The 13,479-nt window shown below is 29.8% G+C and overlaps 1 protein-coding gene across 2 annotated transcripts in view; it reads left to right on the top strand.

The window, feature by feature from the left end:
- Positions 1–13,118, top strand: part of LOC129984054 (calcium/calmodulin-dependent protein kinase kinase 2-like) — a 212,268-nt gene extending 199,150 nt beyond the window's left edge. For both annotated transcript variants that reach the window (XM_056093823.1, XM_056093822.1), the window contains exons 13-17: positions 706–833; positions 3,829–3,916; positions 6,635–6,763; positions 9,818–9,945; positions 12,831–13,118. In XM_056093823.1, the coding sequence (XP_055949798.1) occupies positions 706–833; positions 3,829–3,916; positions 6,635–6,763; positions 9,818–9,945; positions 12,831–12,885 (528 nt within the window). In that variant the 3' untranslated portion in view covers positions 12,886–13,118. The remainder of the gene's footprint in view (positions 1–705; positions 834–3,828; positions 3,917–6,634; positions 6,764–9,817; positions 9,946–12,830) is intronic.
- Positions 13,119–13,479: the final 361 nt, after the last annotated feature.

Here is a 13,479-nt window from a genome sequence, read left to right on the forward strand (position 1 = left end):
TATTGGGTGTAAATTGCCTTTGGATATTTGGTGCACAATTAGTTCGGTGGTGTAACAAATAATAGAAGAGCTACAGTACAAAATATAGCATTGCAGGATCATTGCAAAGCATATCCATGCTTCCAATAATACAAATCTTACGGCAAATTGTTTTTGGTACTGGAGGAAATGAACAAAACTTCGAATTTCGCTGCAAGATCCAAAAAGGCGTATTTTGAGGACTTAAAAAAAGAGTCATTGGGCAGTTGATGGATGGAAAAATATCGTCTTGTCTGTTAGTTCAGGCTTCTGCTTCATGATGGTAGGGTCCCTGATGACCGGATCTTCATGTGACGCATTTCTGAGATGAGGCACGAAGCTATATCCATAGTTTTTTAAACCTACCGACTAATCTTTGGAATTAACAGTGGCCATTTTGTAATTTTGGACTAATATTCATCCCCAAACATTTTAAGCTGAAGCTTTAGAGTTCATGCCTAAAAAGAGTTCGTGCCTTTTGAAATCAAAGTCAAAGAAATGTTCGGTATGATTAGTACTGCGGCGATGGTTTCAATAAAAGATTGAAATTCATCATCATTAATTCACAAAATTTCATGCTTTTCTGATGAAAGATTACATATGTAAGCTGTTCTGAAATAAGAGAATTTTAATTATTGGAACTCTTCTTTTAAATGTTAGATTGAAGACATTTTATTTTCGTTTCAGGCTCTGGATATCTGGCAGACCGGAGTTAGTCTGTACACATTTGTGTACGGCGATGTTCCTTTCCAGGATCCGAACATCTTGGCTCTTTACACCAAGATCAAATCCTCTCCAGTGCCATTTCCAGACAAGTATGTGTTTCTGATTTAAAAATGGTAACCTTATTAGCAACAACAAAAATGCCTAACATTGTAACGATATATTTACGATATTGAGCTCGTTCATAATATCAAATAGCATCGTAGAAATATCGTACAATCTTCTGTGAAGGGAAAACTTTTCATATTTTTTTTCTTAATAAGAATGATTTAAACATCCAATATTCGGAATAGGTTATCTAGAGAATGCTAATTTTGATAATAAAAATAAAAAATAATTTTTGAAAAGTTCCTTTAATTTATTTATTAAAAACAGAATATAGTTACTAAATAAAAAGATTTAGTAAGATGTAGAATATAATTTTTTTTAAAATCAAAATATTGAGGCCAAAGCAAAATCATAAAACTATGAAAAGCTTCTAAATATAGTCTGTCACTTTTTTTTATTTTTTAATGAATGCTATTGAATTTTCTTTCTTAATGAGATTCAAAAATGATTAATATTCGTATTGTTTTAATTCCCATTTTTTTAATGTTTTAATTTTAAAAAAGTAATCATGTTTTAAATTTTTCCGAGTTTTGACGATTTTCGAATTTTTTAATAAAATATTTAGGTCAAAGCAAAATCATAAAAGCGTAAAGCGCTGCTGAATATACTTTACCACTTTTTTATTTATTTAATGAATGTTATTCAATTTTCTTTCTAAATGAGATTCGTCTTGGTTTAATATACATATTGCATTGTTTTCAAGTTTTAACGTTTTTGCTTTGGCTTCTAGGGCCGCGGTGGTCTGGTGGTAAGGTCTCGACTTGTGAGCCGTAGGGTTTCAGGTTCGAGACCCAATTCCACCGAAGAACCGTCGTGTAAGGCGGTCTGTGGCACGTTAAATCCGTCATGCCAAACGTCCTCCCGCTGGTGTGGCGTGGCATGGAGAGAGGGCTGCCAGCTCAGGTGTCGTCCTCGTCATCTGACCGCGGTTCAAAATTACGAGGGCCGTCCCAAAATAGCCCTACTGTTGTGTTACAACGGGACGTTAATATAACTAAACTAAACTAAACTTGCTCTGGCTTCTATAATCTTATCAATCTGTAATTTCGCTTCCCTACGCAGTTTGTCTCATAGCAAGAAAGATAAATTAACGGATATTTTTGAAAGATGCCGAATGAATGTCAGATCAGTGACTCCTAACCTTTGCGATGAATTTGATGACTTTTACACTAAAAAAAAAGAAGTTTCTAGAAAATTAAAAAAAAATGGTGATATCTCTATTGGGAAATCTTGACTTCGAACAGATTTATATCAATATCTTACCAATCTTATATTCTTATCAATTTGTAATTTCGCTTCCCTGCGCAGTTAATTTCACAGCAAGGAAGAGAAATTAACGGATATTTTTGAAAGATGCTGAATGAATGTCAGATCAGTGACTCCTAACCTTTGCGATGAATTTGATGACTTTTACACTAAAAAAAAAGAAGTTTCTAGAAAATTAAAAAAAAAATTGGTGATATCTCTATTAGGAAATCTTGACTTCGAACAGATTTAAATGAATATCTTACCAATATTCTTATCAATTTGTAATTTTGCTTCCCTGCGCAGTTAGTCCCATAGCAAGGAAGGTAAATTAACGGATATTTTTGAAGGATGCCGAATGAATGTCAGATCAGTGACTCCTAACCTTAGCGATGAATTTGATGAATTTTACACTGAACAAAAAATGAAGTTTCTAGAAAACAAAAAAAAATTGGTGATATCTCTATTAGTAAATTGTGACTAAGGATAGATTTAAATGAATATCTTACCAATCTTATATTCTTATCAATTTGTAACTTCGCTTCCCTGCGCATTTAGTCCCACAGCAAGGAAGATAAAATAACGACTATTTTTAAAGGATGCAAAATGAAGTCAATGACTCTTATCCTTAGCGACGAATGTGAAAGTATTGAAACTAAAAAATGAAGTTTCTAGAAAATTAAAAAAAAAAAAGGTGATACCTCTGATAGAAAACCATGACAAGGAACAGATTTATATCAATATCTTATCAATCTTATATTCTTATCAATATGTAATTTCGCTTCCCTGCGCAGTTAGTTTCATAGCAAGGAAGAGAAATTATCGAATATTTTTAAAGGATGCAAAATGAAGTCAATGACTCTTATCCTCAGCGACGAATGTGAAAGTATTGAAACTAAAAAATGAAGTTTCTAGAAAATTAAAAAAAAAAAAAAAAAAATGGTGATGCCTCTGATAGAATACCATGACAAGGAACAGATTTATATCAATATCTTATCAATCTTATATTCTTATCAATATGTAATTTCGCTTCAATGCGCAGTTAGTTTCATAGCAAGGAAGAGAAATTATCGAATATTTTTAAAGGATGCAAAATGAATGTCAATGATTCCTACCCTTAGCGATGAATTTGGTGTCTTTCACAGCAAAAAAAAAATGACGTTTCTAGAAAATAAAATAAAAAAAATTGGTTATATCTCTATTAGGAAATCGTGACAACGAACAGATTTAAATCAATATCTTACCAATCTTATATTCTTATCAATGCGCAGTTAATCTCATAGCAAGGAAGAGAAATTAACAGATATTTTTAAAGGAAACCAAATGGAAGTCAATGACTCCTACACTTAGCGACGAATTTGGTAGCTTTGACTGTAAAAAAATAAAATTCCTAAAAAAAAAATTGCTTGCATATCTATTAGAAAACCGATACAACGAACAGATTTAAATCAATAAAAATAACATTGTTTTAATGTCTGTCAATCTGACGCAATGACATGAAATTTTGTCTAAATAATTTAAATGAAAAAATATAACCAAATAATCCGATGGCGGCTAGGAAAGAAAAATAAAAACGTTTTTACTCTAAGATTTTAACAAAAGGTTTGGGCGGCTTCGAAGAATCGGGTGCTTATAATCACGAAAAAAAAGCCTGTCCATTTTTAAATGTTAAATTGAGTGTTCGATATTGTATAGATTTATATTTAATGCGTGCCTTTATTTTGATCGCAACAGATACAAAGTCAGTGAGAGGCTGAAAGATTTGCTTAGTAACATGTTAGAAAAGGATCCTAAGAAACGAATCACTCTGAAGGCTATTAAAGTAAGTACTATATTTCATACACTTTATATATGAAATGTTTCAAATGTTCTTATGAAATTCTGAACTATACCTTGATGCTAAGAAAGCAAATTATTTCTGATGCAGAATTTTACAAACGTATTAAAATTCCACATTCGTTACATTTCTAGTTTTTTATTTAAAAAAAAATGCTTGAAATTCCAGTATGAATTAATTGTAAAATATTTTGGATTAATAGTGTAAAAAAAAAATTGCATAATTATATATTTTCAATCGAATATCTTTTTTTTGTGTGTGTTGAAATATACTCTTAGAAACTTCCAAGTGAATTCGATGTATTTATAGATGTTAATTCAATGTAAATTAGATGAATTTATAATTTCACGTATTTTTTCGGCAAAGTCTCAAATACTTTATTATCCGTAATATTATTGCCAGTGTTTTCTGATTTCCCACATATTTCCATAAAAATGATAAAATTAATATTTTTAAGACGATAGGCGGTTTAACGAAAAGTATGCGGATGTCTGTAATAAATAACTTACTCGTGATAATCATTCTGAAAATAGGTCTTATTGAATATTCAGAATGTGCAATCAATAAAAAGTCAATTTATATGTCGAGATTTACTCAAAATGATATTTTCAGGTATTTTACTAAAATTAATGGCTCAATTATTTATGTAGTTCTTGATTTCAAGCGGTTGGTATTAATAGAATAACCAATTAAGCTGTTGGCTACTAAGTATATGTATACTCAGACATTTCTGAGAGTTCTCAGAGACTCTTTCTGCCCCATTTGAGCGAGCGTATTGAATGATCAAAGCACTTGTCTAGGTATTTAATTAAATATACTTATTAAGAGAAATAGGAAATTCGCAGTGATGTCCAATCAGCTTGGGTAGTTTTATTGAAAGAGCGTTTGGGGCCTTTCAGTACTGATAAAAAAATTATTGGCAGAGCTGAAAAAAGTGATGTTAAATGATAAAGAATTTATAATTTAAATGGATTGTTCAATAATAATTTAATTTTATAATATTATAACAAGAAATAAATAACCCAATTTAAAAAAATTAATAGATAACAGCAGTGCATTCATATAGGATTTTCTATTACTGATCGGTGACCAATCACTTGATGAAACTACTTAAATTGAAACTAAAAGATACTGGTATCTTTTCCGAAGAAAAAACGTGTGAAAGAAGTTAAGTAGATGATGTATGGTATTTTTTTATGAAATATGTTCTGTACAATAAATGCATATGCTTAATTCAAATAACTATGATATAATCGTTTAGTACCACACATCCAGAAAAATGAATTCGTGACTGAAATAAATTATTTCATATCTGGGATATTTTATTGGATCTAAAGCATTATATTTTATGATTATGCTGTATATTTTATGATATACTGCATAATAGGTATTTAAAATGTGTTCACACATTTAGGACACGATGTTTTTATTTTATATCCTGCTTTTTATTACCTGAAATTTCATAGAAATGATTATTTGTGTGGTTTATTTAATTGCTTCCTGTGTTTGAAATTATTTGATCTCCAGTTACACTTGTTTGCATGAATTAATATGTGTAACTAGCGGGGTCAAAAGTTTGCTGTATTACTTACTCAATCCGATGCGGGTAAGTATCGGAAGATTCTTAGAAATGCATTATTCAAGATTTCTGATTCAGACAACCCTCATAATGGATATCCAATGCATATGTTCGCGCTGATGGGTTTTCTTAATTTTTAGAGGGAAGTAGGCTAATAGTAATGGGTTTATATGAATATAAATGTTTATGAAGTTATAAACAAACATATGAAACAATTTTTATTAGATTAACGAAAATTTTGCCAGTGCTAAATATGTAATTTAAGAATTGTTTCTAGATATTTAACTCTTAAAAGCGTGAATTCTTATTTTTAATAAATAAAATTTGAAATCAACTAGGAAATAGGTATAATCAATGAAAAAAAAACCCAAATTTGTTTCTAATTTTCAAAAAAAACAAAAAAACATTGATATGTATTCCTACATCATTATGGGCAATCAATACTTGAGTTCTACAAATCAACTGCGTACAATAATATAATATTTTAAACATAAATAATATTTCTCATTATATTATAAAACATGAAAATTCATGAAGCATTCATTTTTAGCATTTAAACATAAAGGAACGTTGCATTTGCTTTATAATCACTGTGTGGTACCCTTACATAGTGGAATTTTACACCTCAATCTGTTCGTAAATATAAGCCAGTGACCAACTCCATCTTTTCGTAAGTTTATTAACGGGATGATATGACCCTCTAGGTTTAGTGAACTTATGTGGAACCGATTTTGCAATATTATTGTACTTTTAAATCGCGAAAAAGCTATATTTTTTGCATAAATGTATCAGTATATGCAAAAATACATATATTTTTCGTTATTCTTACCTTTTTCTGTATGTTTTTATTATTTTTTATATAAGTAATCGTAATTCGTAACACACAGCGAATTGAAATGGTACTCAGATAACGCGCCAATATTGAAAATTATCACAGATCAAGGAATAAACTATCAACTATTCTAATTGCGCTGGGAAGTGATAAAAATTGTTTGGTAAAATTAAAATTTAAAAAAAGCACTACGTAAAGTTACTAGATAAAGAAATATGAGGTTTTAAACATAGGGTGTAGATCTACATAGCTATGCATTTAAGGGCTAATATTCTTTTTCTTCTTTTTCCAGGAGCATAGATGGGTGACAAATGACGGCCTTAGTCCGTTGCCATCGGAAGAAGAGAATTGCAGACCCGTAGAGGTAACGCAAGAAGATATACAAAAGTCCATCAATTCGATACCAAAGTTAGGCACATTAGTAAGTTGTTTGTGGTCTTTTTTTTCTCCTTTGTATTATAATATTCCTATGAATATTTAAGGAACTATTAGAGCCAGTGATTTGCTTTAATATATTTGGAGGGAAAAAGTGAACAAGATTTAAAAAAACTCTCACCGACTCATACTACTCAAAAATGAACATAAAGTCTTACTAAATCTGTTGGGAGGATATACAGTCATAATCCTAAAGAGGGGCAGTAATTAAATCGCAAGCTAATGAAAAATAACAGACACTTTCTGAACTAATTTAAGTAGGAAGAAAAGGTGGTTATAATTTTCCACCTTACTATCTAATGTTGGAAGATCTTATTTGCCTACAGTCGCATAGCACAAAAATATTGTAAGTTAAAAATAGTAACCGTATTATAATTTTTGTTGAAAAAAAAACACGATCCTTTATTAAGTATTTGAGCAATAAAATTTAGATTATGATAAGATTAAAACATTTAAGAATGCGCTGTCTTTAAAATAAAATTATGCCTTATAAAATTTACACTAGCATCGAGGGAAATATTCTTTTCATAATTTTTGGTTCCGTCTGTATGTTTTGCGTCATTTGTATGGCATTACCCATCTATCCTGCCTAGGGATTGCAATACCGGACCAAAATTTCAATACCGGTATTCGGTATTTTTTAAATCTTAATACCGGGATACCGGTTTTAATACCGGTATTAGAAATTTTTTAAAAAGAAAGAAAACACAGATGTTCCTTTGTTTTATTTGTCAGTTTTGTTAGAGAGTGTAAATATCACAAAAATTAATTTGTAACTTGTAAATTATAACAGTATAAAATCACAAAAAAGTAAAGAAACATCTTATTTATTTAAATCACAAAAAGTATAAATATCACTATTAAGTCTGTGGTACTATTACAAATTTTTGAAATGTGATCTTAAAAAACATAATGCATCGATTTTGCTGTCATTAAGCCTGAAAAGTAATTTTGTGGAAAAATTACCAGTTGTCGAAAACGCTGTTTCGGCATATTCGCTAGTTGGTGGTACTGTTAGCAATGCGCAATATACTTTTTCCAAGTATTTACCTCTAAATCCCTCATTTTCAAATGAATCGATTTCTCGTCGGATGGTTTTGGATATAGCTAATTTCTATATTGTATTTTGGTTCATTGAAATTTTTTTATTTATCGCTAATTCTAATTTTTGTTTCAAGAGACAATTCCTTTTCACTATTGACAGTAGTGACATCATAATCATCGATAATTGAACCGAATTCTTCTGAATGTGGATAGGTTTGTGGGTTAAAAATTTTAAGAAAATTTATTCTAAACTTAATTAGATTTGAATCCGTTATTTCTTTTCTTCTTTTTCATTTTCCTTTTTAAAATCATTATAATTATGTAAATACCATAAGACATTTTCTATCTCGGAATGCCTTTCTCCTGTGCGATTTTTCAATGTAATATATAATTCTTCAGATAGTGATGTGTGCTGTTCTTTCAGTGACTGCAACATGAAATTTATTGTTGTATCAGCTGTTAATAAATTAGAATCTCTTCGATGTAATGCCTCAATAGTCAGTTTTATTGGAAGTAGAGCTGATATAGTTTTGGATATTAAGTCGAATTCACTATCTGAAAAATTAAATTACAGGTTTAAGTCGATTATTGCTTTTTGGATTGGATTTCTCAGTTTCAAAAATCGTTCCATCATTAGGAGTAAACTGTTCCAACGTGTTTTAGAATATAATATTTACATATATTCTGTTTTATTTTCAGTTAGTATATATTTTAGTAATATATCCTTTTTATAGGGGAACGTTTAAATATCTTAACAATTTTTTTGAACTTTATAAATTATAGGAAGCAATTCTTGATAGGTTAATATTTCATCCTCATTAGCAATATCTTCTTCAACAATTTCATTGTCATTATCTTCATTGTCAATATCACTCTCACTCTTTTTTTTTTTTTTTTTTGAAAGTTGGAATCCGAAATTTCTGTATCCACAGTATTTGGATTCTTCTGTTCTTTATCTTTTTGATATAATACATCTTTTACTCCTAATTGAATTCCATGTGCATAGCACAACTGCTGATTTGCACCAATCAGCTTCCCAACTTTTTTAATAATTGTTGCTTCATCAGTCGTTAAGGATACAATATTTTCTTTCAGGGATAATCCATGTTTCGGTAATCTAGAATTATGCTATTAATTAAGCCATTAATTAGCTATTTAATTTCGCCCGTTAGGGAGACATAAAAACAAAAACGTATACTATTTTGCTATGTTCGCGATACCTGAACATATAGTGGAGACAATTTTAAAAATTTCTAGTAAATACCGAAAAACCGGTATTTAAATTTGTGAATACCGGTATTACGAAATTGTACAAATGGCTCGAAATACCGGTATTCGGTATCCCGGTATTGCAATCCCTAATCCTGCCACTGCATAGTCATCTTACTTCTATTTTCCTCTTTTAACATTTGGAATAGTTTTGGGACTACAATATCTAATTGATCTTTTTGTGCAGCCTGTTTGGCCATATTAAACTGCTTAGTATTCAACATAAAGAAAAAAAGCTGTTAAAGAGCTAAAAATAACACACATAGAACAAATGAAAACAATCGGTCGAGATAGCCTGGTTAGTAGGGCGTTGGATTCGCATCCCTTGAGTTCGAACCCAGCCGGTCGAAGACTTCCCGAGTATGTGGTGACTGGCGCACATTTAAATCTGTCGTGGCCACAAAGTCTTCTAAGTCGAGACAATACCACTGTTGGTACTGGATCAGAGGTGATCATTCTCTGATTTATGTCTAAATTACGATATGAGTTAAGTGAATGAAATGTATGAATGAATTCCACCCCGTAAAAAGGGTTATGACGCATGAGTAGCTAATTCGTAGTCTTGACCCTAGATGGCGCTGCTGAAAACCCGAGACGCTAAATCCATCGGCCTAAAATCGGTGATGTAGTTAGCTGGCTTGTCTATGACAATGACCTTACGAAACAACAACACAAATGAGAACCGACGTTTGAGAATTTTCTAAGGTGATTTTTCTTTTCTTTTCAGATCTTGGTCAAGAGCATGCTGAAGAAGCATTCCTTCAGTAATCCTTTCAAATACAGCAGCGTCTATGGAAAGAAGCTGGCCCCTGTAGTGGCCAGTGCTGCGTCCACCTCAGATCCTCATTTAGAGCGGTAGGTTTTTGCTTTTTGTCTTTTAACTCAAAACAAAAAATGTGCTGAGTCGACAAGACTACTCGTAATTACCTTGCTATACATGTACATCTTTCTTCTGTTTCTTTATAACTCTTGTCTTGGCTATCCTGATTTCAAATTGTTTGTTGTAAAGTAGAGCTACAAGATAATTCATAGCAGGATACGATACTTCCTCTTTGTATACTTTATATATAAAAAAGCAAAAAAAAAGCCGGAATTTTTTTTTATTAATAATAAAGCATATTTTCATTGTTGAGGCTCTACAGACAAAATCATTCGGTCTAAAGTACAACATTAGTCGCAGATATACTTTGGAGCGTTAGACATATGCACTTAGGAATGGCTTTGTGATATTTCTATTAATTAACAATGAAGCGATGTTATTCCGAAAATGTTATTGTACGAAAATAATTGTTTAATGCTATAAATTCAAAAGATTGTTTTTAACGATATTAGTTATCTGGTCGCGAAATTATTTCTTTGAATTTTGAACGTTTAAAAAAATTTTTGTGTGAATTTTCAATGATATTTTTCATTGTTGCAAGGAAATTTCAATAGGTTTTTATGGTTTTACCAAATAAATTAATCGAAGGCTTTTCTTCCATTGATACTACCACGGTGTAAAGGCCTAACTATGTCAAAAACAACGTCAGGAATAAGGAAGCAAAGTTGCAATACAGCGAGAAAAAAACAAAAAAGCAGTTAAACAGCAGTTAAAAAAATAAATGGCTTTTCTAACTTTTGAATTTTTGTTGATATATGATGTACTGTCAACAGGCTGGAAGGTTCATTCATACAATATATAAAACAAGTGTGAGTCTATTAAAATAACACGGCTTCAATGCTTATCCGAATACGGTTATATTTAAAAATAATTTGGTTTGGGAGCTATGAATATCAAGTCTTGCGTAAGAATGTTAAATGAATTTAAATAATCAATATTTCCATCGAATCAGTTGACCACTGACGGAGACTAGTTATGAATATTCAAAGCAATTAATTAAAATTATAAAAAGTAAAAATAATAAAAATGATTTTAAATCATGTTTTTATTAGTGCAATAAGTAATAGAAAATTCTTTTACAAAAAGTCTTATAAGCGCATAGTGCTAAAACAATATTATAACTATGAATGTTAAACAATAATGAATATGCTTTTAAAAAATGTGATAAAAATACTGTTTAAATTATTTTTATCAGTATCGCATGTTTTTATGATTTTGTTTAACCTCCTAATTTTTTTGATAAAGTATTTCCTTTTTTTAAGTGATAATAAAAACGAATTTTTAATAAATTTATTTTTTATCTGTCTACGTCTAAAATGCCACTTTTGGTCAAAATTCACAATTTTTTTTATTTTTTTTATTTTAAAGTGCATTTATTTAGCTTTCTAAATGTGTGTTTATTTTTCTCCTACGATTGATAGAAATGGAGATATGAAGATTTATGTAATTCAAAAGAGTCGAAAACGAAACCGGAAGTGCTTACCGGAAGTTGAATGTTTTTCGTCGTTTCATCAAATATACGCTCCTAAAATCATAAATTAATTAACTTTTTTAATTTATACAAAACTATTTGCAAGCCACCTAAATTTGAATTAATTTTCAGCTCTTTATATACAGAAAAGATTGGCAACAGCTGCTTCTCGAACATTGTTTACGTTTGAAAACATCTGCTTGAGCTACAGACTTTGGGATGACAGCTTTTGTAGCTAAAAATCCCTAAATCCCCCTCATTCAAACAAACAAGCTACAGACTTTACGTTTGGGAGCATCAATAACTGCAATAATTTTTAATGATGGATTTTATTGTCTCTTGGCAATTTTTTTGAACTGGGAATAACTCCTGGGGATTATACCCTGAGACACTTCCTTTCTTTCGATAAAGAAAGAATCATCACGTCAAAAAGGCAGTCATTAAGTACAACAAAAGTTGCCAGGAAAAAATTAAGAGCTATTAAAAAGAAGAAAACAGATAAAATTGTTAACAAAGAAGATGTATTATACAAATGTGGTGAATATTAAAAAAAATAGAGAGATTTTTCATAAAACACAATTAAAAACTTTAAATGCATTTTTTGAGGAACTTTAATTTTGTAAAAATTTTGATACGCAAAACATGATATCTCAAAATATTATGAATATTTTTTAATGAAATTTTGTATGTATGTTATTTATACTATTCTAAAGGCAATGAACTAGGATTATAATTCTGAGATTAATAGTTTTTTATTTAGAGCTCATTAATGTTGTTTATGCATAAGAATTTTGATAAATTTTCAGTTAGGAAATACTCGAACTGCTATAACTTTCTTATAAATGCAAATATTTCTTAGATCCTAGTTCATTGCCTTCACTAAAACTGTAACTATATTTTGTAGAAAAAGAATTTGAAAATTTTGGTTAGAATTCTTGTTAGGATGTTTTGCGTTTTACACCAATTCTCATAGTTTTTTACCCAAATTTCTCCATTTGACTGAGTTTCAAATTACATAAAACTTTTTAAATGGTATTATTCATTGTTTTGAATAGCAATGACCTAAAAATTAAACTAAAAATGAAAATTGAACAGTTTTTTCAAAAATTTGTCTTCGCACGTAGACAGATACCTGGGTAATTATTTTCTTATTCTTCTTATTTTTTTAATATTCTCTCTTTTATTATTATTGTCTTGTTCTTTTATACTCTAATAAAAAGCGATTTTAATAAAGTTTTTATTGTTTTATTTGACGAGCATTATTTTTATATGATTTATTGATATCAACTTTTTTTATAAAATGTTATGTTCTCATTTAATAGATATTCTTTATCTTTAGTCTATCTTTTAGTTATGGATAATTATGTTTGATTTGATATTTTCTTCTAGGAAAGCCTTGCCAGCCTTAATTGAAGTGAATTCCGGAAGTGTCGAAGACCAGTGACACCTCATTCTATTCTCCTGTACACATTGTATAAAGAAAAACAGCTTTTGTAAAATTTGCCACAATATTCTATTTAACTTATTCCAGTCTTTAACTTTTCTCGTTAAATCTTCGCTTTCTATGAATAACTATACATCTTTTCTCCTCTCTTTATCTTCTGGACGAAACTCTTACACGCTTCTGGAATCTTTATTCCATTCTGAGAATATTTTGGTAAAATATTTTAAACAGTTTGTGTCTGGGTCTTTTTTTTAATGCTTCTTACATTTCACGTAAACAACGAGCATTATTATAAAAATTCACATGAAGTAAAACGTTGTTTATGCAATCACAAAAAGACTTTATTAAACTTTTATTGAACGTAATAGAATATAATTCATAGTGATTTAAGGTATGTGACAATGTTTAGAGTGAATTAAAAAAAAACGTTCGAAAATTGTTATATTTTTCAATATTCAATATTTGAATAAAAAACATTGAAAAAACATCAATGAAACCAAAATATACCAGTTAAGATCCAGATTTTTTTTTAATTGGAAAAAAGGGTTTTATTTGGCTCAAAAGAGTTATAAAGCAAAAATCTTCTACTTTAGA

Source organism: Argiope bruennichi, chromosome 9, assembly GCF_947563725.1.
Source record: "Argiope bruennichi chromosome 9, qqArgBrue1.1, whole genome shotgun sequence".
NCBI lineage: Eukaryota > Metazoa > Arthropoda > Arachnida > Araneae > Araneidae > Argiope > Argiope bruennichi.